This window comes from Nyctibius grandis, chromosome 4 (assembly GCF_013368605.1).
Source record: "Nyctibius grandis isolate bNycGra1 chromosome 4, bNycGra1.pri, whole genome shotgun sequence".
Taxonomy (NCBI): Eukaryota; Metazoa; Chordata; class Aves; order Nyctibiiformes; family Nyctibiidae; genus Nyctibius; species Nyctibius grandis.
This window is the reverse complement of record NC_090661.1, coordinates 47,087,641-47,110,412: the sequence shown is the minus strand read 5'-3', so window position 1 is coordinate 47,110,412 and position 22,772 is coordinate 47,087,641. Positions and strand designations below refer to the sequence as shown.

General features: G+C 44.3%; 1 protein-coding gene across 2 annotated transcripts in view; it reads right to left on the bottom strand.

Annotated features, from left to right (window-relative positions):
• The window catches only part of TTLL5 (tubulin tyrosine ligase like 5), a 149,972-nt gene that overhangs the window by 110,210 nt on the left and 16,990 nt on the right, over positions 1–22,772 (bottom strand). For both annotated transcript variants that reach the window (XM_068398796.1, XM_068398795.1), the window contains exons 10-11: positions 888–989; positions 669–760 (exon numbers count right to left, since the gene is read on the bottom strand). In XM_068398796.1, the coding sequence (XP_068254897.1) occupies positions 669–760; positions 888–989 (194 nt within the window). The remainder of the gene's footprint in view (positions 1–668; positions 761–887; positions 990–22,772) is intronic.

Here is a 22,772-nt window from a genome sequence, read left to right as displayed (position 1 = left end):
ATGATGGGGAAAAAGTTTCCTTCCATCTGAAAGCCAGATTCAAACCCTTTCCTCCATCATCTAAATGTTCCCTGGCAACATTTGCAATACGGGCATAGCTGCTATGAGTAGTGTTACTGATGCCTCAGTATCCCTTAAAGGATATACTTGGATTCTACTCTGCAGATGCATTTACTCCCAGCAGACCTGGCAAAGGTGTGGAAAAGGGAGCTATTTTATATGAAACACAGACTTGAAATGAAAACACCCAGCAAAAACCTGAGCCATGGAAAGATGACACCACATCCAAGAGTCATTCAAACTGGCACAGTTCTCCAGAGGTTGGTCACTCATCAGACTGAACAGGCCATGGGAGCAGCAGAGGGAGGGAAGCTTTTAGAAGGAATAGAATGACCTTAAGAAATGGGAAATGTAGGTAAAATATTAAGAAACACACCCTGAGAAAGTCTCAGAATATTATCTGCAAAAGGGAAGGGGTAGGCCTCATCTCTGGGGATAAAGAATAAATGCACAGCTCTAGTGAGCCAGCTGTAAGGAACAATGCTTCCCTCCATCCTGCTCTGGTGCTCAATGGGACTCACTGGGGCTCTTCCCTGACTTCTCAGGATTCGTACTAGTGAGATTATTAAGATTCGACAAAGGAATAAAAGAACAGGATCTGTACTGACCTGCAGTGTCTCTCCCCTCTTGTTTTAAGTACCTCAGCATTGCACTCATGCTCCACTTGTTTCCATAATCCTCTACTTCAGGATCATCACAGCTAAAAATAAATTAAAGAAACAAGTTGACACCACTGGCCTACCTCTACAGACTCACACCAGCCTTAGACCAACTTAGGCAAATTGACTCAGCCTCTAGAGATCAAGTTCCATTTTCCAGCCAAGTACCTGACATAATCTCCACTCTTCTTGTTGACACTGTAGTTGGTCAGATGCATGAACTGGTTTTTAATATTCTTGGATGTCTGGTCATACCTCACTGTTGCAAACCTGTAAAGAGGGATAAAGATTCACAGTATTTCTTGAACAAGTGACACGCTTGCTAAATATGACCTACTACACAGATCATTCAACAGCAGCAGCTAGGGAGAGAATGCGTGTAATGAGACTTCATCAAATGCAACCCCTCCTCACAAAAAATACAGTTTATTCTCAAGGGCCACATCTAGGAGCATTTAGTCTCTTTTCAGTGTCTTAGAGCAGGAAGCTCCATTTGTTCTCCTGGGAGTTTTCACATCTTAACAGTGTGCACATCAAGCTAGGCACATTTTTTTCCTCGACTGCTTAGATTTGTGGTCCTCGGGCATTCTGGTCAAACACGCTACTTCGCTTTAGACATTCAGTGTCACAGTCGCTTCAATTTCACAATAGGACCTATCACAAATACATAGGGTCCACTGGTCCTGGGAAATGCACACATTCAGAGCAATTATACTATATATGCATACCACAGTCAATACTTCCCAAAGTCTCATACAAGCACAGCTCAGTTCTTGTGTACTCCAAGCATGCCTTTGGAAAGGCTGAGGGTGGGAACACACTTCTACCACCACCAACTACACAACCTACAACTGCCAATCCTCCTTCTCAAGACACATCCAGGAAACCAGGTACAACTTGCAGGCCAGACCAATTTGTCCAAGAAGGCAGCATCTGCTCCAGGGTGCTGTCATTCTCAGGGACTATGCAGCCCTTCCATATCTCAAAGATGTCACCTAGCTGTGTAGAAGGAAAGGGACTGTAGGGAAGATTGCAATCAGTAGCAAGACACTGCTACAAGCTTATCTAGTCTCCATATGAACCCTGTTACAGCCAACAATACCACAATTAAATCAGTTTATCAAGGAAACAGTGGTAACTTCCTGATTCAAAGGCATTACCTGTACTGTAACCAAATACCCCATCACCACTCCCTTAGCCATACACTACCATCACAGATGTTTGTGTTGAAATGAATCAAATAATTGATCCAACTGAAAAATAGCCCAAGATTTTGGTTTAGAAGGTGTTTGAGGGATTTTGTTTTCTTTTGTGTTGAGGAGGAAGCAGAGAGAACAGGATGTGAGAGGGAGAAGGATGCAAAAGGACAAAGGCAGATCAGCTCCCTGATCCAGCTACAAAGCTGTAACTTTAATAAACTTTTTTCTTCCCCTCTCCAGTGGCCACACAGGCTTAAGCTAGCCATACTCTTTCCTCAGCTATCCACCTTCATTTTACCTGCACAATACCGGCACAAGGGTGCATGTCCTGCACAGCAAGCCATCTAAAAATAGCCCTCTTTGCTAAGCTATGTATCAAATCAGATCAGTTCACTGCATCGGTACAGAAATGCTTGTGGTGACACAATACGATGCACACCACAAGCCCCTGAATGAGCACAGGACTACAGCACAATATTGCACTGAAGCAATGTAAACAGTAATCTCATCAATAGCACACCTCTTTAAGAAGAGGCTGAATGAATGCTGAAACAATATAAGCTTCTAGGGGAAGGGAAGGAGCTTCCTGCAACCGACCACTAGTACAGTTGCCCATGTTACCCCTCCATTCCAGTTTGCACTGCACAGCCAGAGGGGCACTGATCATACCTGTGCCAGGAAAGAAAAGGGTCAACATGAGAATGGGAACAGCCACCAGGAAGAGTGCAGGACTGTTTCTCTTGATAGCCATGCCAATTTGAAGTGTTTAAAATTACATCTTGCACAAAAGTTGCCTTTTAAAGGTGTAGTTGCATGATCAGCCTTTGTCAATCTCAGGATGCACTGCAGCTGAAAGCTCATCACCTGCTCAGTTGCACACTCCAGCCATTCTACTTGATCTGCTCCACAAATTACATAGCCACAGGCAAGTCAGATCACTTCACAGATCTGACTGAACAACCACTTGAGCAAATATAGAAAGATACCAATTAACTATCAATCAGATGCAGGTACACCCTCTAAGTCATAGCAAAGGAGAGTGTTAGGATGCAGAGTCAGGACAGAAAGAGGGTGGTTATATATTTTAGGCCTCAGACTTTGCAGAAAAATAAATAAAACAAAAGATCAAAGGCAGAATCCAGGGCATCTGGTCGGCAGAATGACCAGTATGAGCCACTGCTAACCACCACAGCTCGTAGTAGCAAGCATGTTCTAGTTCAAAACAAAACAAAACAAAAAAATCAACAAGAGAAAAAACAACTACTTCTTCACTCTGACCATCCTCCTATACCACAATGGCTTAAGATGCCAAGGTCTCAAAAGAGATAAAGGGAAGTAAGAAAGGGTAAAGGGGAAGTCAGACATATGCTATCCTAAGAAGCCCTGGCAAGAGGGAAAGAAAGTACCAAGGAGAGCAGGGTTAGTTGCAAGAAAAGGAGAGTAGATTTGGGTGAAGCCTCAAAGCAGATAAAGGGAGTCAGTGCTCAAGAGAAATGAAAGAGGGAGAGAGGGAGGGGAATTTGGAGCATCTGGCTGTGCAATGAAGTTAGTGTCCAGAAAAGAATGTATTCCCAATTTGCTTTATTAATAGTCATATCTCTTCATCCTTCCCCAATTATTTTCCGTAGTTCAGAAAAAGCTGAACTATACAAGGACATCTAACAAGTTACACACAAAAAAAAATCGTTCCTTTAGAAAGAACCGCCAAAAAAAATTATCTCATTTCTCAGTGAAAATGAAGCCACTACTGCCCTCACTTGGTAGCCATTTTGAGAAATATCTCTCTCTCCACAAGAACTATACCAGCAAATCCATGAAGATGCTCATCAGATTAAATCTATCCTTAAATACACAGGTAGGAGCAGGAAAAAAAAAACAAACCCTCCATGATGTAACTAACTCTAAGCAGCAAGGTTAAAAAAGAGTGAAAAAGATTTTGCACCGCATTTTTCTGAGTTTTAACTACACATGAAGTCAGAGCAGCTGGCAACAGAAAAGAGTTTGGAAGTTTGGATCCCCTTTCCACATATTTCCACATCTTAAAGTATTTGAATTTATTTTTAGTTTAACTGTAAATTTCCCGGATTTAGCACTTCTGTTTTGAAAATAGTGACAACAGCTCTATCATATATTTTGTTCTTAATTATGATTTCATCATCTCCACCTTAACAATCATTTATTGGCAGCATACTTAAAGCATTTGTTGACAATATGCTTTCAGACGGATCCTGGAAGATACTGAGCGCAATCAGCAAGCTATTTCACAAAGTCATGGCTCCCTCGATACTTTGAAGCAGAGGGCAATTAGGTTCACCATGCTTATCAGCTTCTTATTTTTTTAATTATGCACATAATCAGAAATACGAGGATATAAACCCTGGCAGACATAGACAATACTTCTAAACAACACTATTTCTTTACCTTGCAAATGCTTGCATTAGCTTCCTTCTACAGAGACCATCCTTAATTATAAGATGGTGTGAGCTCCATGCCCATAGAATTCATATTTCCATGGGAAATGATTATTCAGAAGGGATTTCAATGTGTTCTAGAGCTCTCAGTACATAAATCTCTCTCCTACTAGGATGCTGTCATCTTAAGGGAGATCATGGGCCAGTTCAGCAATGCATCAAAAAAAAATACAAAACATTAAATGACTCAAATCTAGTACGAAAAAACCCCAAGCTTGAAACAACAGAATCAAATGCCAGCTTAACACATTCTCCAAGAGCTGGTTTGACAGCCTTACTAGCCTCACGCTAAGTACAAGTTTGCAAATGTAAAATCCAAGTTATTTCTAGAGCCTCTATCAATAGCCTCTGGATGTTAGAATGGTGACAGATCACAAGTACAACACTGGCAACAGCCCACACCCCTTACACTCTGTTTTGCACTTGCTTGGGATGGAAGAGCATTATTACCACTGAAATACCAGTTATGATTACCTTCAGTACTCTATAGTTCTACAGCTTTTCATACTATACTACATTGTATCTTTCTTCCACTGTAGTAACAAGGGTACTCATCCACCACACTTGTTCTTTCCAGGAAAGTCAAGAGACTTGCACGCTACAGAATGTCTTGCTTCAACAGACATTTACGCGTTATTTTTAGAGACACTAAGGTCATAGGAACATGTCTTACAGTAGGAGTGGAAAGCAGTAAAACTTCAATGCTTGTAAAATCTTCTAGGTGTTAACCTGACATTAGAATAAACTCTTGAGAAATCTTACAATCTTTTAGAGAATTATTTCATTTCGAGCCCCCTCTTTTCCAATTTCATGTCAGGGCCTCTCTCTTTTCCAGTTTTGGGCAACTTCTAAGAATAGAATATTTGTCACCCAAAAGATAAGGGTCAAGATCCTAAAAGCAATTTAGAAACTATACAGGATAAGGTGGCACAGCAAATAAGGGCGAGCCTGATGTTTTCCCAGTAACACAATTTACCACAAGCATATGCTGCAACATTCTGCACGAGCTATTTTCCTAAGCACTAAAGGCTTCTTGCCCAGGTATCTCATATTGCTATAATCCAGCCAAAGAGTGATGAAGGCACAAATAACTGAGGCCAGGTCATCATCTGCCAGGACAGGACTGTTTCCCAGCCAAAGCATTACTCGTGGATGCTGCTATGTGGGAGCCTGCAATCAGCCAGGAATCCAAGAGTACTCCTAAACTGGAGGCTGGACTGCCCACATGCAGAGGTGCATCTTCAGCCAAAGGAGACTATTTTATCAAGTGAAACTCTTCAAAATGCTATCTTCTGCTCATTACCACCACCTCTTTCTTGCTCTGCTTCAAGTAACTCTTATTTTCCCCCACTGTGATCTGATCCTGTCCAAGTTCTGGACTACTCCATAGGCTTTGCAATGCAGAGACCCAACATAACTTAACACTGCTGTGTATTGCTGGTTGTTAAGTTTGTGTGGTCTGAATGGTTCAACTACTGGATCCACATTGCTTGGAATTCTTACAAAGAATTTTCCTGTAGGACTTGTCAAGTGAGAAAAAATAAAAATCTAGGAACAGGTGAAATTTTCCACTATTAGTCAGACAGGAAGGCTTCCTGCCACTTCAGTGCATTCTTCTGACCCCACCTCATCTAAACCAGCAGTTCTTCTTGTTAACAATGTGAAATATTATAAAGGTAAACAAGAAAGGAATGGATGGATGTCTGTTCTGTATCCACCATCGGAAGGATATCAACTCTGTTTTGGCCTGAATTCAGATTTGCTTTCTCCATAACACAGGTTCTAACCACAAGTTTTCAAAGCTGGATTTCTCCTGTGTTGATTGAACTCTCTTTCACCTGACAATGGACTGAGGGTGGGGGGAGACAGGCAGAGGATGCAGAAGGAATGGTCCCCTATCACAGCATTAACCTGGGTCACCTCTGTGATATGTATTACACACAGATAATACAACTCACAGCAGCAAGAACATAGGAAGCATTTTTCCGTCTTGATGTTATGTACTGCTTGTATTCACTGTCTAAATTGAAAAAAGTGATATCAAAGATATTCACTTTCATTAACTTGTTTCCCTGGCCTTACTGCACTCCCATTCTCTCAAAGATCCTCCCCTTCTAATGAATCTTGCCCTTTTCAAATCTGATGAAAGGGATAATTAAGAAAATTAAGGACGCCTACTAACATGATATACAAGAGATTAGATCCCAAAAGCTTCTAAACAGAAATATTGTGGGAAAGCTTCTACCCCAAAACTACAGCTGGAAATAGGAAAGGCTAAACCAAGGCTGACTGTGCACACTGTTCAGTTTCCACACAAACTGCTGCCAGCAATACAGCCTCCCAGGCAGAAGTAGCTGCCATCATGTTGTGAACAGCCCTGGAAGCCTCCCTCCCTTTCACTGCAGCTTCTCTTTCCTCAGCAGGACAGAGGAGACACCCTTCATTTCTGAATTCAAAACTCAGAATAGAGAAGTGACACTCATACATTCAATCATTCTGACACACCTGCCCACATCTCAGCTGGTCACAGCCAAGTCACACAGGCACACGCCAGCTCGGATGAAGGCAACAACCAGTTCCCATTACCAGGAACTACACACTGCTACAGAGTTCACCTTCAACGACAGCACATTTGCCTTCCCTCTGGCTGCACATTCTCTTGGAGCAGAGAGGGGGAAAGAGCAATCAAAAGCAAGCAGTAGGGTGCAGTAGTGGCAGCAGGAACAGAAAGTCAAGGGAGAAACCTTATTAATTCCATCAGACTCCGGAAGTATTCTCAACCTCCAGACTAACAGTATGTCACCTAGAGGCATCCCAGCTCTGCCTCCCTGTCATGCTTCAGACTTCCCCTGTTAAAAACCACCTTTGGTATCCAGATACTGACAGATTACTGGCCTCCCTTCCCCATCTTGTAAGAGTCCACTATGAGCCTAATAAGCAAGCTTAAGCTCCACCTTCAACAGGCCACCTACTTCATAAGTGACATGCAGCATTTTTCCCTCTTGACCTAGCAATCTACAAAACATGCCACAGAGCCCACACTTATCTCTAGAAATCCCCAAATCCATCACACCATGCCAAACTTTGATTGGCCCCTAACCCACACCCCCACACTGCCTTAACCCAAACAACCTACACTTTTACTGTCATGCATTCAGGCAGGACACTACCCGAGGGGCTGTACACCTGTCCTGGTTTCACTAGGATTTGGTTTCAGTTTGTGGCCAGCCATGGTGATCAAGGCCCTCAGCAGTTAAATCTGGGGCAGCTGACCCAGCCTGGCCCACAGGTGTATTCTATATCATTGACATCAAGCTCACTATAAAAGAGAGGGTTTGCTGGGAGGAGCTAGGGGTTTTTCCTGCTCTCCTTCCCTCTCATCCCTTTTCCCTGTTTGTTGTTGTGATTCCTGGAGCAACTTGCCAGTGATTTGTGGATGAGAATATTTCTGTCTGTTTTGTGTTGTCATTTATATTGATTTTCTTAATTTCATTAAATCTGGTTAACTTCATCCTATGAGTCTCCCTCTCTTTCTCCCAATTCCCTTACTCATTTGGGGAAGGGACATTGGGTGAGAGAAAAACTGCTGCTGTTTAGCCCCGGGTATGGGCTAAAGGGAGACAACACCACTCTTTGCCTTATCCCCAGCGTTACTTCAGGAAATGAACTGACCACAAGGTAAAGTTTGTCATATGCAAGTCATTTTGGAAATCTGTAAACTGGATCATTAAATATTTACATAAGATGTTACATGGTTTTGCATGAAACTTGGCAGCTCTGGAATGCTTATTTGAGACATCTAGCAACGGCCTGGGAAAGGAGGAGGAGAAGAGAAAAGACCCTGGAGTGGGAAGAAGAAAAGAATAGTTAATCCCTTTTCCCTCAAACAAGTGCTACAGAAAAAACACACATTATGATAGTCTTTTCCATGACTGCACACAGAGTTCCTGCCTAAATGTCCTGGAAATAATCAGTGTAGTGTTTCTATAAGCACACTCCTCACATTTTATGCTTGGAGTCACTTTCTCAGTCCCTCTTCCCTCCCCTCCCCATGCATTAGACTTTGGCTTCCCTTTTAGTTTATTAGCTGCCTCTTTGTTTAGGGAACTAAGGCCACATACAAAGCTGTTTGCACCATTCAGTTCTCTTTATGATACCCATGAACTGAAGTTAAAATCAGAAACAAGACATCTATTCAACGGACTAGAACTGGTAGAGGAGAACTACAGATACTTCAATTTTAACACTAGCAAGGTCTGCACTCCAAAATGCCAACTGGGAGCCAGTTCCCTTGCAGTACAGGACAGAAAACAGAATTTTAGAGACCATCACAATCACCCTATCTCCAACATGAATACTTTCCACAGCATCCACCTGATATGTCAGTTAGCAACTGAGTATGAATAGGAGCTAAAGCTTGTAAGGGAATTACTAAACAAAAAGGAGTTTGGGTGAAATCTCTATGATGGCAGATTTTCTCTAACCAAAACTGGATAAAATTAATCAAACAGTTCTATGTTAAAGAACAAGATCCAGGAGCAGTTTTACCAGATGTCTGCAGGGACAGGGGGAAAAAAAAACAAACAAACCAACCCAACTTATTTTCCTTTTTTATCTTTTCGTAACAAATTTACAAGTTTTCAGAGAAGCTATGGAGCATAAGGAAACACCATGAGGGTGACTGAGCACTGGCACAGGTTGCCCAGAGAAGTTGTAAAGTCTCCCTCCTTGGAGATATTCAAAAGCCATCTGGACATGGTCCTTGGCAACTGGCTCTAGGTGGCCCTGCTTCAGCAGGGGGGCTGGACCAGATGACCTCCAGAGATCCTGTCCAACCTCAGTCATTCAGTGAACCTCTTCTGTTTCTCATGTTCTCTAGTATCTCATTGTGCAGACTGTCACCAACAGTTGCCCAGCCCCTCCGATTCTTTAGTACACTGACCCTATCTGTTAAGCACAACAGTAGAGTCATCTAGTTCTACCCAGAGACCCACTATGCCTGGGTATACCACCCTCTGCTACCTAAAGACAGACTCAAAGAACTGGGGGGTAGAAGGTAATTTGAGGAACATGAAAGATGAGGAGGGGTCTATAGAAGAGATAAAAAATGAATTTGCGAGTTAGTATTCAGCTACCTTTCCTTCAGAATTTCTTAAAATATGAAATCAAGAAGACAGGTTGCTGAAGCTAGCAAGACACACTTCTTTTTACTGGAGAATGGTGATATGCTATGTCAATGTTAAAACTACATCACTGCAAGATATGCAAATATTGCTCAAGGAGCCATTTTTCCACTCCTTTTTTTTTTAAAACAACTCCTTCAACCAAAAGAGCCGTTTTGATGAAGCTCAACAAGAGTAGGTTGTTGAAAATTAAATCCTTGTCCAAGGACCCTAAGAGACACATCCTATACCATAGACAAGTGTCTAGCTACCTGCTATGGGAACCAGATTTAACAAAGGGTATCGCTAGGTCATGACATATATATATAGTAGAAAATATAAAAAAAATATTTATATTACATGTATGTTAAAATACGTATAGTAGGCTTCCTTGCAACTCTCAAACAGCAGCAACCTGAGGCCCAACTACCTTCACGTTAAATAAGAAAATTCAAGGTAAAAACCACATAGTCTAAAACCAGGTAACAGACGTCTGTATAGGCAGTAAATTTCTATTAAAAGACATATAGATAGACAGACGTATAGATCTTTGCCGTCGATGATTCAAAGCCTGCTTATCTCATAGCAGTCTCGCAATTACGGGGCCTGGTTGTTGTGGGGGATTTCAACTACCCTGATATTTGCTGGGAGGCCTACTCAGCCAGCCATCCTCAGTCCAGGAGGTTCCTCCAGTGCATTGATGATAACTTTCTGATGCAAATGGTGGATGAGCCAACTAGGAGAGGAGCGCTGCTGGATCTGATCCTCACTAACAAGGAGGGTCTGGTTGAAGCGGTGAAGGTTGAGGGCAGCCTTGGTTGTAGTGACCATGAGATGGTAGAGTTCAGGATCTCATGTGGCAGGAACAGAATAGCTAGCAGAATCACAACCCTGGACTTCAGGAGGGCCAACTTTGGCCTTTTCAAGCAATTGCTAGGGGAAATCCCATGGGACAGGGTACTAGAAGGTAAGGGGGCCCAAGATAGTTGGTTAGCATTCAAGGACTGCTTCTTCCGAGCTCAAGATCAGAGCATCCCAGCAGGTAGGAAGTCAAGGAAGGGTACCAGGAGACCTGCATGGTTAAACAGGGAACTGCTGGGCAAACTCAAGTGGAAGAAGAGGGTGTACAGATCATGGAAGCAGGGGCTGGCCACTTGGGAGGAATATGTCTGTTGTCAGAGGATGTAGGGAGGCAACTAGGAAAGCTAAGGCCTCCTTGGAATTAAACCTTGCAAGAGAGGTCAAGGACAACAGAAAGGGCTTCTTCAAATACACTGCAGGTAAAGCCAACACTAGAGGCAATGTAGGCCCACTGATGAATGAGGTGGGGGCCCTGGAGACAGAGGATAAAAAGAAGGCGGAGTTACTGAATGCCTTCTTTGCCTCTGTCTATACTGCTGGAGGCTGTCCTGAGGAGCCCCGGACCCCTGAGGCCCCAGAAGTCAGGATAGAGGAGGAATCTGTCTTGGTTGATGAGGGCTGGGTCAGGGACAATTAAGCAATCTGGACGTCCATAAATCCATGGGCCCTGATGGGATGCACCCGCGGGTGCTGAGGGAGCTGGCGGAAGTCATTGCTAGGCCACTCTCCATCATCTTTGCTAAGTCGTGGGCAATGGGAGAGGTGCCTGAGGACTGGAGGAAAGCGAATGTCACTCCAGTCTTCAAAAAGGGCAAGGAGGAGGACCCGGGTAACTATAGAGCGGTCAGCCTCACCTCCATCCCCGGAAAGGTGATGGAACAACTTGTCCTTGGTGCTGTCTCTAGGCACATCAAGGATACGGGGATCATTAGGGGCACTCAGCATGGCTTCACCAAGGGGAAGTCATGCTTAACCAACTTGATAGCCTTTTATGAGGACATAGCCCGGTGGATAGATGATGGTAAAGCTGTGGATGTGGTCTATCTCGATTTCAGTAAAGCGTTTGACACGGTCTCCCACAGCATCCTCACAGCTAAACTGAGGAAGTGTGGTCTGGATGATCGTGTAGTGAGGTGGATTGTGAACTGGCTGAAGGAAAGAAGCCAGAGAGTGGTGGTCAATGGGACAGAGTCCAGTTGGAGGCCTGTGTCTAGTGGAGTCCCTCAAGGGTCGGTACTGGGACCAGTACTATTCAATATATTCATTAATGACTTGGATGAGGGAATAGAGTGCGCTGTCAGCAAGTTCGCTGATGACACAAAACTGGGAGGAGTGGCTGACGCGCCGGAAGGCTGCGCAGCCATTCAGAGGGACCTAGACAGGCTGGAGAGTTGGGCGGGGAGAAATTTAATGAAATATAACAAGGGCAAGTGTAGAGTCCTGCATCTGGGCAAGAACAACCCCATGTACCAGTACAAGTTGGGGACAGACCTGTTGGAGACCAGCGCAGGGGAAAGGGACCTGGGGGTCCTAGTGGACAGCAGGATGACCATGAGCCAGCAGTGTGCCCTTGTGGCCAAGAAGGCCAATGGCATCCTGGGGTGTATTAGAAGGGGTGTGGTTAGCAGGTCGAGAGAGGTTCTCCTCCCCCTCTACTCTGCCCTGGTGAGGCCGCATCTGGAATATTGTGTCCAGTTCTGGGCTCCTCAGTTCAAGAAGGACAGGGAACTGCTAGAGAGAGTCCAGCGCAGAGCCACGAAGATGATTAAGGGAGTGGAACATCTCCCTTATGAGGAGAGGCTGAGGGAGCTGGGTCTCTTTAGCTTAGAGAAGAGGAGACTGAGGGGTGACCTCATTAATGTTTATAAATATGTAAAGGGCAAGTGTCAAGAGGATGGAGCCAGGCTCTTCTCAGTGACATCCCTTGACAGGACAAGGGGCAACGGGTGCAAGCTGGAACACAGGAGGTTCCACTTAAATATGAGGAAAAACTTCTTTACGGTGAGGGTGACCGAACACTGGAACAGGCTGCCCAGAGAGGTTGTGGAGTCTCCTTCTCTGGAGACATTCAAAACCCGCCTGGACGCGTTCCTGTGTGATATGGTCTAGGCAATCCTGCTCCGGCAGGGGGATTGGACTAGATGATCTTTCGAGGTCCCTTCCAATCCCTAACATTCTGTGATTCTGTGATTCTGTAATCAAAAAAGCAAGGAAGCAGCAGAAAGTCTCCTGGCTTGACGCACTATCCACTGGTCCAAAGTCCAGTGGGGATGCCTAGCAAAAACCACTGCTCCACAGCTTCTGTGCAAGGTGATGTCTGCTGAAGCGGTTGTAGCCTGATCCCAGGTGTCCATGCAGAAGTGAGTTATGCTCCCGAGGAAGTGGAGACCTGCCAGGCAAGGGGGACCGGCTGCTGCGGCCAGCTCCATTGGCTCTGGCCTAAGCACAGCCTGTGAGGTAATGTGAATTCCTTGGCTCCAAGCGAGCACCTGAATTCTTTGGAAACCACAGGAATCCAGCACAGAAAAGGTAAATATTCCAGTGGAGCCAGTGCTAATTAGGATGCCAAGCTACCGAAGGAGGGGGTGCTGCGAGGCTGAGGGGGGTGAGCTCAGGCAGCAGGATGGCAGCTGGTGGCAGCCACTCTGAAGCCTGGCTGTCTACCCCACCATTACAGGCACTTTCATGTCCCTCTGGAAAGTCACCCCCAGCTCCTGCTCTTTGGGGCCTCTGCAAGAGCATTTGGTTTTCAGCTCAGTTTTTCAAATTCAGTGTAAATCTGACTAAGAAGTTTCTGCTGGGCTAGGACCCTTCCAGCCATTCAGGCTCAGAAATAAGGCTGCCTAAAACTGGCAGTTTAGGCAAAAAAGTAGGCTATAGAGAAGTCCCCCCAAAACAAGAAGCCATTTCACTATGAATTCCCCAACACCATGTGTCAAGTCCCCATTAAATCTGCAGACACCAAGCAAGACAGGTCCACCAGGCTCCTTTCTGTCCCATAAGCAGGTACAGAGAAGGAGGGAAAGTCAGATAGGAGAGAGAGAGGCATCCCTAGTTGACAAATTGGGGAAGGCTCACAAACAGCACAAGCTATTCCTGGCCCCATGTCTCTTCAGTCATACGTCAGACAAGTCAGGCTTGTTATTCTCTCCTTGCATGGATGCCCCTCCAAAAAACAGGATAATCCACAAATTCAACAGTTGGCTGTAGGAACAGCCTTGGGACTTCCACATAACTGGCCTTGGTGAGTTACCTTCAAAAGCATGTCAAAGTTTGTAATTAAGACTGTAGTTTATTAACAATGCATGTCTTATTCATACTAGGATATAAAAGGTATGCCAATAAATATATTCCATCACATATTTTGGAAGTCTCAGATAAATAAAACTACCTAAATGTTTAACATATGATCAGATGACTGAGTTACACCCTCAGGCAAACCTGGACCAAGCTTGCAAAGACCATCTCATTCTCCAAACCTATACCTTTGATGCAAAGGTCCCAGCTACAATTCTTGAGGCTGTGAACCACAGATGGCCAATCTAGATTACAATTGTCCTTTCCAGCACAGAGTTACCAAATATCTACCAATTTAACAGATGTATGGCAGCACGCTTTGTCTACTTTGTTTTTTTCTTTTAAAAATGTACTAGGAAAGTGTTGGAGAACACATTTTTCAATTCAACAGACAAGGATCTTAAGTGACCCAGTGCTGCTTTATGCCTTAAGCACAGCTTCAGTCTTGTTTCAAACCTCAAGAAAGAGGAAAAAACACCCACCCCACTCCCTACAAACAGATCACTGAATATCCCCAAATGAAATCTATTAGCAGCGTTCCTTCTAGAGGTGTACCAGGCCCAAAATATGCAAGAGGAGGTTTCATAGAGTTTGAGAGGGGCAAGACTAGACAAGTAGTATTGTAATAAAAGACAAAAGCATACAGCACATTCACTGACACCTTTCTTAGTAACTCTTCAGAAGTCTACTACCTGACTGCTGACCTAAGGTTCTGTCCCTACAGCTCTGTCCCTAGTAAATACAGGCTTATTCCACAGAGAGTGGGGTGGAAATAGCTACAAAAAGAACGTACTCAACATCAGCACTTCCTAAGTTCTACTCAATATTCGTTTAGGAGGCAAACAAAAAAAAAAGCTTTGAGGTCAATATCTTCCTGAAAAATTGCACTGAAAAAAAAAAAAAAAAAAAAAGAGAACTTCGGCCATGGCAAACAGTTATTCAGTACTTCCAGCACAAATCAAGCAACAATAGCTGAAGGCTTTGTTATACACCTCTGTGTACATACCCTTCACATCTCCTTCAAAGGAAACTTTTTCTTCACTCTTTCACGTGGAACGTGAAACACAAGTTACACATGCTGGATCCACAATCCCTTTCTTCTCCTCAGCACTGAAGCCTCAAATTTCACTCTAGATCATCTCATGACAAGTCTAGCAGTGCCAAATGAAACCAGGCCTAAGAAAGTATCTAGCCAAACACCACAAATGTGTATTACATCAAGTTCATTCCTTTTAAAGATCATTACATCTTATGGTTTCCTGATAGCACTCCTTTTCTGGTAGAGGTCACCAACTTTACTGAAACAGTCAGGTTCGTCTTCTACTTGGAATATGCAAAGCGTAACACTGGAGGGCAACATTACCTTTCAAACAGACTAAGAAAAGGGGAAAAAGAAAATTAAGAAAACAACCCAGAAAAGGTCACCCTGACTGCACTTCTGAGACTACCTACCTTCAGAAAGCAAACTCAAAACATGGAAGTCACCATAGTGCACCACAAGCACTAGCAGAGGTCCTGAAAACAGATTCCTTTGTTCTGCTGGTGGGTTTCCCCTTAGATTTCTTCAACACCACCTTTGATTCCAGGCCCTGAATCTCACCTCCCAGTTCTCTGCTACAAATAGCTTCCACTCTTAAGCAATGTGCTTTTTTTTTTCTTAAGCAAAGAATAAAAACCAGCTTCCACTCCCAAAGGTTAAAGCATTCCCCCCTCCCTGCACAGCTAAACTTTTGTCCCAGATTTAAACCAAAGCATCACACTGTGAGGCAATAAAAGGGTCTCTCCCAGCACTTAACTTGCACTGTTAAATGGAAGGCAAAAAAGCTAAATAAGAAGCCAGAATCCAGTAGCTCCAGGTTCCTTACCTCTCACCAACTGAATTTGCAAATCCAGGGTACGGGAAAAAGCCAAATCGCTAAAGCTAAAGACCACTAGTGCCATCTGGAGGCCACACAGAACAGCCCACCTAAAGTTTTCTGCCAACCTCTGCTCACACTTGAGCGTTGTCCTCCAAAGACAGCTTGCCAGCACTTGCTGCACAAACATTCCAACTCTACAGCCACAGAAGAAGAGAAAAGTCGAAGAGTAATTAAAGATTTTGGTTGCAATAAATTTATACCTATCATGTGAAAGCATTCAGCTACAAGTCTTGCTACAAGCCTTAGCCGTAGCTGACACTACAGCTGAAACTGCTCAGTGGGCAGTTGAAGTTCAGTAACAGAACTAGAATTACCTTCCAGAGTCAGGACTGTCCTTGACCAGAGATAGCATTTCATTATTCCCTCTACACCAGTCCCACAGTTGTACTGGTACAGCTGACCGTATCACAAAGCAGCATTAAGATACCTAGTGCCACAGTTAGTCTCCACATACTAGGTGCCTCTCTTGAAGAGCTGTAAGATGGTATGCAATTCAAAGGAAAGGATAACTACCGTTAGTAATACTGTGGTGTCCTGTACATATATGTTCCATTTGTCATGTATGTGGACACCATGTGCTCTAAATTTGATTAGAGTTTAAACAAATGGAATCTAAACACGTATAAGACTGCTAAGGATTTTAGAACACTGAAAAGTGATTTGCAAGTATTACTGCCACACAGGATCTTACCAAGATGGAGAGTCCAGAATTGTTGAGACTGATGCTTCTGGATGGATACCCAGAAAGAAAACTGAAGTTATTTGCTCAAGGTTGACTACAACACTGTTTCAAGCTCTAGAGGCGAGTATTTTGAATGTTAAAACAACAAGGAAATTCAGCCAGCCAGCATCCAGGTTATCAAGTAGGGACACTGGCCCACAAACTCAAAGAACTTAGATTACTGTTTCAAGAGACCTTTTAGCTAGGATAGCCCAGGTGATCTAGTCTTGCTACCAGTAGGAGCTCCTGGACTATTGTCTTCCAGGAAGGTATTTCCAGGCACATGAAGGATAAAACAATTATTGGGAAGAGCAAGCACAAATTTTCCAAGAGCAAATCACATCTGATGCCTCCTGATTGCCTTCTAGGATGACATGAATGGTTCTGGGGACAAAGGGAGAGCAGTGGATGGCATGGCTCAAGACCTGAGCACTCAAATGGCCCTGTAAAGCTAGAGGAATGCGATAACAGAACCCTCATGTACTTTAGCAAAAGCAAATGCAAAAGTCTTGCACCTGGGAGGAATAACCCTGTTCAAGAGTACAGGCTGGGTGTATAGAAAGTAGCTCTACAGAACAGACAAGCAGTCCTGGTGGACAAGCTGAACATAAACTAGCAGTTTGCCTTTGCAAAAATGAAGGCTAACTACACGCTGGGCTGTATCAACAAGAGTGTAGCTAGTAGGTTGAGGGAAGTTTTTAGTACCTCTTACTTGTGAATGGTTAGCAAGCACTAGGCACGCATCTGGAACGTCATGTCCAGTTATGAGCCCCCCAGTAGAAGTAGACGTATTGACTAAGTGCAAGTCTGGCAGAGAGCTATTAAAATGGGCTGAAAAACATGATGTACAAGGGGAAGCTGAGGAGAAAAGGATTGTTTAGCCTGCAGATAAGGCGGCTAAGAATAGATCTAACTGCTGTGTTCAACTCCTTAATGCATGGCTATAAAGACAGAGCCAGACTTTTCTCAAAGGTGCATAGCAGAAGGACAAGAGGCAACAGTCAAACTGCAACAAAGGAAATTCTGATTAGATACAAAAACCACACACAAACGTTCACAGTGAGAATGGTCAAATGTTGGAACAGGCTGTCAGGGAAGACTACGGAATCTCCATTCTTGGAAGATATTCAAAACTTTATGGTATACGGCCACACTACCCAAAGGGCTGTACACCACTCCTTACCTTATCCCCAGGGAGCATCTGCCCAAACCTTGAAGAAGGTCTTGTCCTGAGAAGGAGGTTGGACTAACAACTTCCAGACTTCCCTTCCCACCTAAATAATTTGATGATTCTGTCTTAAGGGATTCACTAGAAATGTCTGACCAGTGTATTTCAGTCAAAAGAATGTACTTGATTCCTTCCTCATTTCCTTCCCCAGACCTCTAATACGACTAGAATTGTTAAAAGAAAAAAAAAAACACAAACATACACATCCCCACATACACTTCCCCCCAAGCAAAACATGTTACTTTACTGTCAGAGACAAAAATGCTATCTGTCATGGAATTGGCACACTTGCCCCTAAACAGAGTAGAATACTTGTCTCTTACACAGATGGATTTTTCCAGAAGTAAACTCCTTTGTTACAACAAGAGCAGCAGAACTACCTTTAAGGCATTAATGATGTCTTAAATGATCCTTTGTTACCTTTAAGACACCAATGATCCTATTTTGGAGGCCTGCTATGCACTGCCCATTTTCAGAACATCCTAGCAATCTACTCATATACTCACTATCAATGATCTTCTTTCCCTCTTCACTTCCCAATAACATACAATATTAGCAACTAACAATTTAATTGCTGATTCCCAAGAGAAAAGTCTTGCGTGCCAGCCATGTTTAGGGCTCCTTTTCTAAAGTGAATGTAGTTGTCAAGTTTTCCACTGATCAAGATGAGCTACCCCTTTCTGCCCCCCTTTAGGGAAACTATCTGTTCACAATATCTTTGCAGGCAGAGGCACATCACCACATACCTGAAGGGGATCTGTTCATCAATTTAAGAGAGGCTATTGCTTGTGGGATCATTATTAATATACCCTTTTGGATTTAGTATCTGCTTTGGATAAAGCTGGTTTCAGTATCTGCCTAAGTCAGAGCCATGCAGGCTTGAACCCTAGAGACATTCTTTCTTGGTATGTCAGATGTGCTTATAAGACAGATTCAGCACTGCTTAAAACTGTTGCAGAAAATAGTCCTATGATGCTCTCTTCTCTAACACCACTTGTCCTGGTTTGGCCTAAACCAGGCCGATTTTCCTTTCAGTGATTTTTACTTTCAGTTAAGTCTCCTCTAAGTAACTGCATTTTCTGAAACTAACTGCATGTTTTTGCAGACAGTGTCTGCTTCCAGGACTGATAACGCTCGAAGTTTGTAGTTATCACTGAGGCACCGGTAGGGATGTTGTGCAGAAAGGCTCTTGCTGTACTTATTCTTGAGAGAAACCAAGGTCACTGCTGAATTCCTCATTGCTTACGAGTGAAGAGCCGAAGGGGGGTCGCAGCTGCAGAGGGGAGCGGACAGGGCAGGTGACCCAAAATTGACCAACGAGGGTATTCCATCCCATACACGTCATTCTCGGTATAAAGTGGGGGGATCACGAGGGTCTCGCTCTCTTTCTGCTATGGCCGGTGTCCAGGGAGGACTCCGTCTGTTTTCCTGCTGCCCCCGATCCCGATCCGTGCGTTCCTGAATCCAGCTCTCGACCATCGCTAGGCCCAGGCTGGGCCTTCCCGGAGCCTGCCCTGCAGTGCCGGTGGTGACGTGGCTGACTTCAGGGGAGCTCAATCTTGGTTTTGTATATATATTTGTATATATTTGATTATTTCTATTATTACTATTATACTTTTTTTTTCATTATTATAGTTTATTAAAACTGTTTTAATTTTCCAACCCAGAAGTCTCTCTCCCTTTTCCCTTTCCCTTTCCCTCTGGGGGGAGGGGCGGGGGGATAACAGAGGGCATCTGCCGCAGGTTTAATCGCCAGCCCAGCTTTAAACCGTGACAGATTTATTGGCGCCCAACGTGGGGCTCGAGAGAAGCTCCGACAGGTTGCTCTGATAAGTCGAATCCCAGCTCCAGTGGGAGGAGACCTGGAGAGCTCAGCCAAGAGAGTATCAGATTTCTTCCTTTGAGATTTACGAGGGGTTGGAAACTAAAACAGATAGCTAAGATGATAATGTCATTTGTGAGCCTTGTGTTACCTCTTCTCTTTATAAAGCTTGTTTTACAGTTATGTGTAATGATACCTTACTTGCCGTATGCGCTGTGTGTTAGTGCTTACATGTGGTTTAACAGGGCGTGCTGGTCAAAATGTGTCGTTTCGGTATGGGTTGTGATACTGATTTATGTCGTGATAAACGGGGCAGTCATTATTCCGATCTCTTATCTCTATGATACAATGATGGGCAGCTTTAATCGCGAATCCGTAGCTGCGCACACCGGGCGTCTTTTAACTGATTTTGATAGTATCTGCTCCTTTTTTGCCAAGCTGATTCCTGCAAAATTCGAACAGGGCATGTTGTTATTTTTGGGTGTCCTGTATGTGTTACTGGTGTGCTATGTGATTAGATGTCGGTGCAGCAACAGCGGGAGGTATCATGCTGCCCCTGTAACCAGGAGAAAACACCGAAAGAAATCAGCTAGTAAAGTGAAGGATGATGACTCAGAGGCTTCTAAGGCAGAGCCAGCACGGGACCCAGGTGAGGGCCCTTCTCAGTCAGAGTCAGGGCCTGACACAGAGGGGGGTTTCCTTGATCGTCTTTTTAAAGAAGGCCCATTACACAAGAAGGACGAGAAAGGTCCTTCTAAAGCAGAACAATCACAGGAGGACTCGGACTCGGAAGTAGAGATAACCTACCACTCCTTATCCCTGAAAGAACTGCGAAATATAAGAAAAGATTTTAGTCGTTATGACGGTGAGCCAATAATTACCTGGTTGCTCCGATGCTGGGATAATGGGGCAGATAGCATAGAATTGGATGGTAGAGAAGCCAGACAGTTGGGATCCCTGTCCAGAGATGGTGGTATTGATAAGATGCTTCCAAGAAGGTCGAACAGTATCAGTCTCTGGAGGCGACTCTTGTCAGCTGTAAAGAGCAGGTATCCCTATAAAGATGATGTTATGAGCCACCTAAGCAAATGGACCACTATAGAAAAAGGTATTAACTACCTTAGAGAACTAGCTGTGCAAGAGATCATTTATAAACACCCTCAGGACATTGTAGATCCTGTAAATCCTGATGAAGTGGAATGCAACCGATCCATGTTCCGGAAGGTTGTGAAGAGTGCTCCACCAACACATGCCCATACATTGTCAATATTAGTCTGGGGAGAAGATGCTATGGCACGACCTAGTGTGGGCGAAATGGCTAACTATATGCGACAGTATGAAGATAGTATTTCTTCCCCACTGCAGGCCCGTGTCTCGGCTGTGGAAAAACTGACTAAGGAGAACAAGGACTCATTGAAACAACTGTCAGACAAACTGTCCAGGATCGAGAATAAACTTGACTCTCTACCTACACAGGCCCGTGTTGCAGCCTTTAGGAGGCAACGCCCTCCTACTGGACCGGCTCAAAGGAAACGGGACACGTCACGAGGTATCCTGTGGTTTACCCTGCGTGATTATGGGGAGGACATGAACAGATGGCATGGACAACCTACCAGTACCCTACAGGCACGAGTACGTGAGTTGCAAGCTAACAGAAATACCAGAGAGAATTTTTCTAGGAGGATGGCTGCTCCAGTTACCAATGAGCAGGACCCCAGTCAGGGTAGATGGGCCTCAAATCCTTTTTTTCCAAGAGTGAATAGGGGAAATGAAGGTCCAATCCCCGTGAGCAGCACGAATCCAATCTTTAATTAGAGGGGCCCTGCCTCTAGCCAGGAGGAGGAGAGGGATAACCGGATTTATTGGACTGTGTGGATTCGATGGCCTGGCACATTAGAACCACAAAAGTATCGAGCCCTGGTAGACACTGGTGCACAGTGCACCCTCATGCCATCGAATCATAAAGGGACAGAATCTGTCAGTATCTCGGGAATAACAGGGGGATCTCAAGAGTTATCTGTACTGGAGGCCGAAGTGAGCCTAACTGAAAATGAATGGAAAAAGCACCCCATTGTGACTGGTCCAGATGCTCCATGCATCCTTGGCATAGACTACCTTAAGAAAGGGTATTTTAAGGACCCAAAAGGATATAGATGGGTCTTTGGTATAGCAGCTGTAGAGACTGAGGACATTAAACAGCTGTCTACCTTGCCTGGCCTCTCAGAGGATCCTTCTGTTGTGGGGTTGCTGAAAGTTGAAGAACAACAGGTGCCAATTGCTACTGCCACGGTGCACCGACGACAATATCGCACCAATCGAGACTCCCTGATCCCCATTCATAAACTGATTAGACAATTAGAAAATCAAGGAGTGATTAGCAAGACTCGCTCACCCTTTAATAGTCCTATATGGCCAGTGCAAAAGTCTAATGGAGAATGGAGATTAACTGTGGACTATCGTGGCCTAAATGAAGTTACGCCACCGCTGAGTGCTGCCGTGCCAGACATGCTAGAACTTCAATACGAACTGGAGTCAAAGGCAGCCAAGTGGTACGCCACTATAGACATTGCTAATGCATTTTTCTCTATTCCCTTGGCACCAAAGTGCAGGCCACAGTTTGCTTTTACCTGGAGAGGTATCCAGTACACCTGGAATCGACTGCCCCAGGGGTGGAAACACAGTCCTACTATTTGCCATGGACTGATCCAGACTGCACTAGAAGAGGGTGGAGCTCCAGAACATTTGCAATATATTGATGACATCATTGTATGGGGTGATACAGCAGCAGAAGTTTTTGACAAAGGGGAGAAAATAATCCAAATTCTTCTGAAAGCTGGTTTTGCCATAAAAAGAGGCAAGGTCAAGGGGCCTGCCCGGGAGATCCAGTTTTTAGTGATTAAATGGCAAGATGGGCGTCGCCAGATCCCGATAGAGATGATCAACAAAATAACAGCTATGTCCCCACCAACTAACAAAAAGGAAACACAAGCCTTCTTAGGCGTTGTGGGTTTCTGGAGAATGCATATTCCAGATTACAGCCAGATTGTACGCCCTCTTTATCAGGTGACCAGAAAGAAAAATGATTTTCAGTGGGGTCCTGAACAACAACAGGCTTTTGAACAGATTAAACAAGAAATTGTGCATGCAGTAGCCCTTGGACCAGTCCGTACAGGACAAGATGTTAAAAATGTGCTCTACACCTCAGCTGGGGACAATGGTCCTACCTGGAGCCTCTGGCAGAAAGTGCCAGGGGAGACTCGAGGTCGACCCCTAGGATTTTGGAGTCGAGGATACAAGGGCTCTGAGGCCAATTACACCCCAACTGAAAAAGAGATACTGGCAGCATATGAAGGAGTTAGAGCTGCCTCAGAGG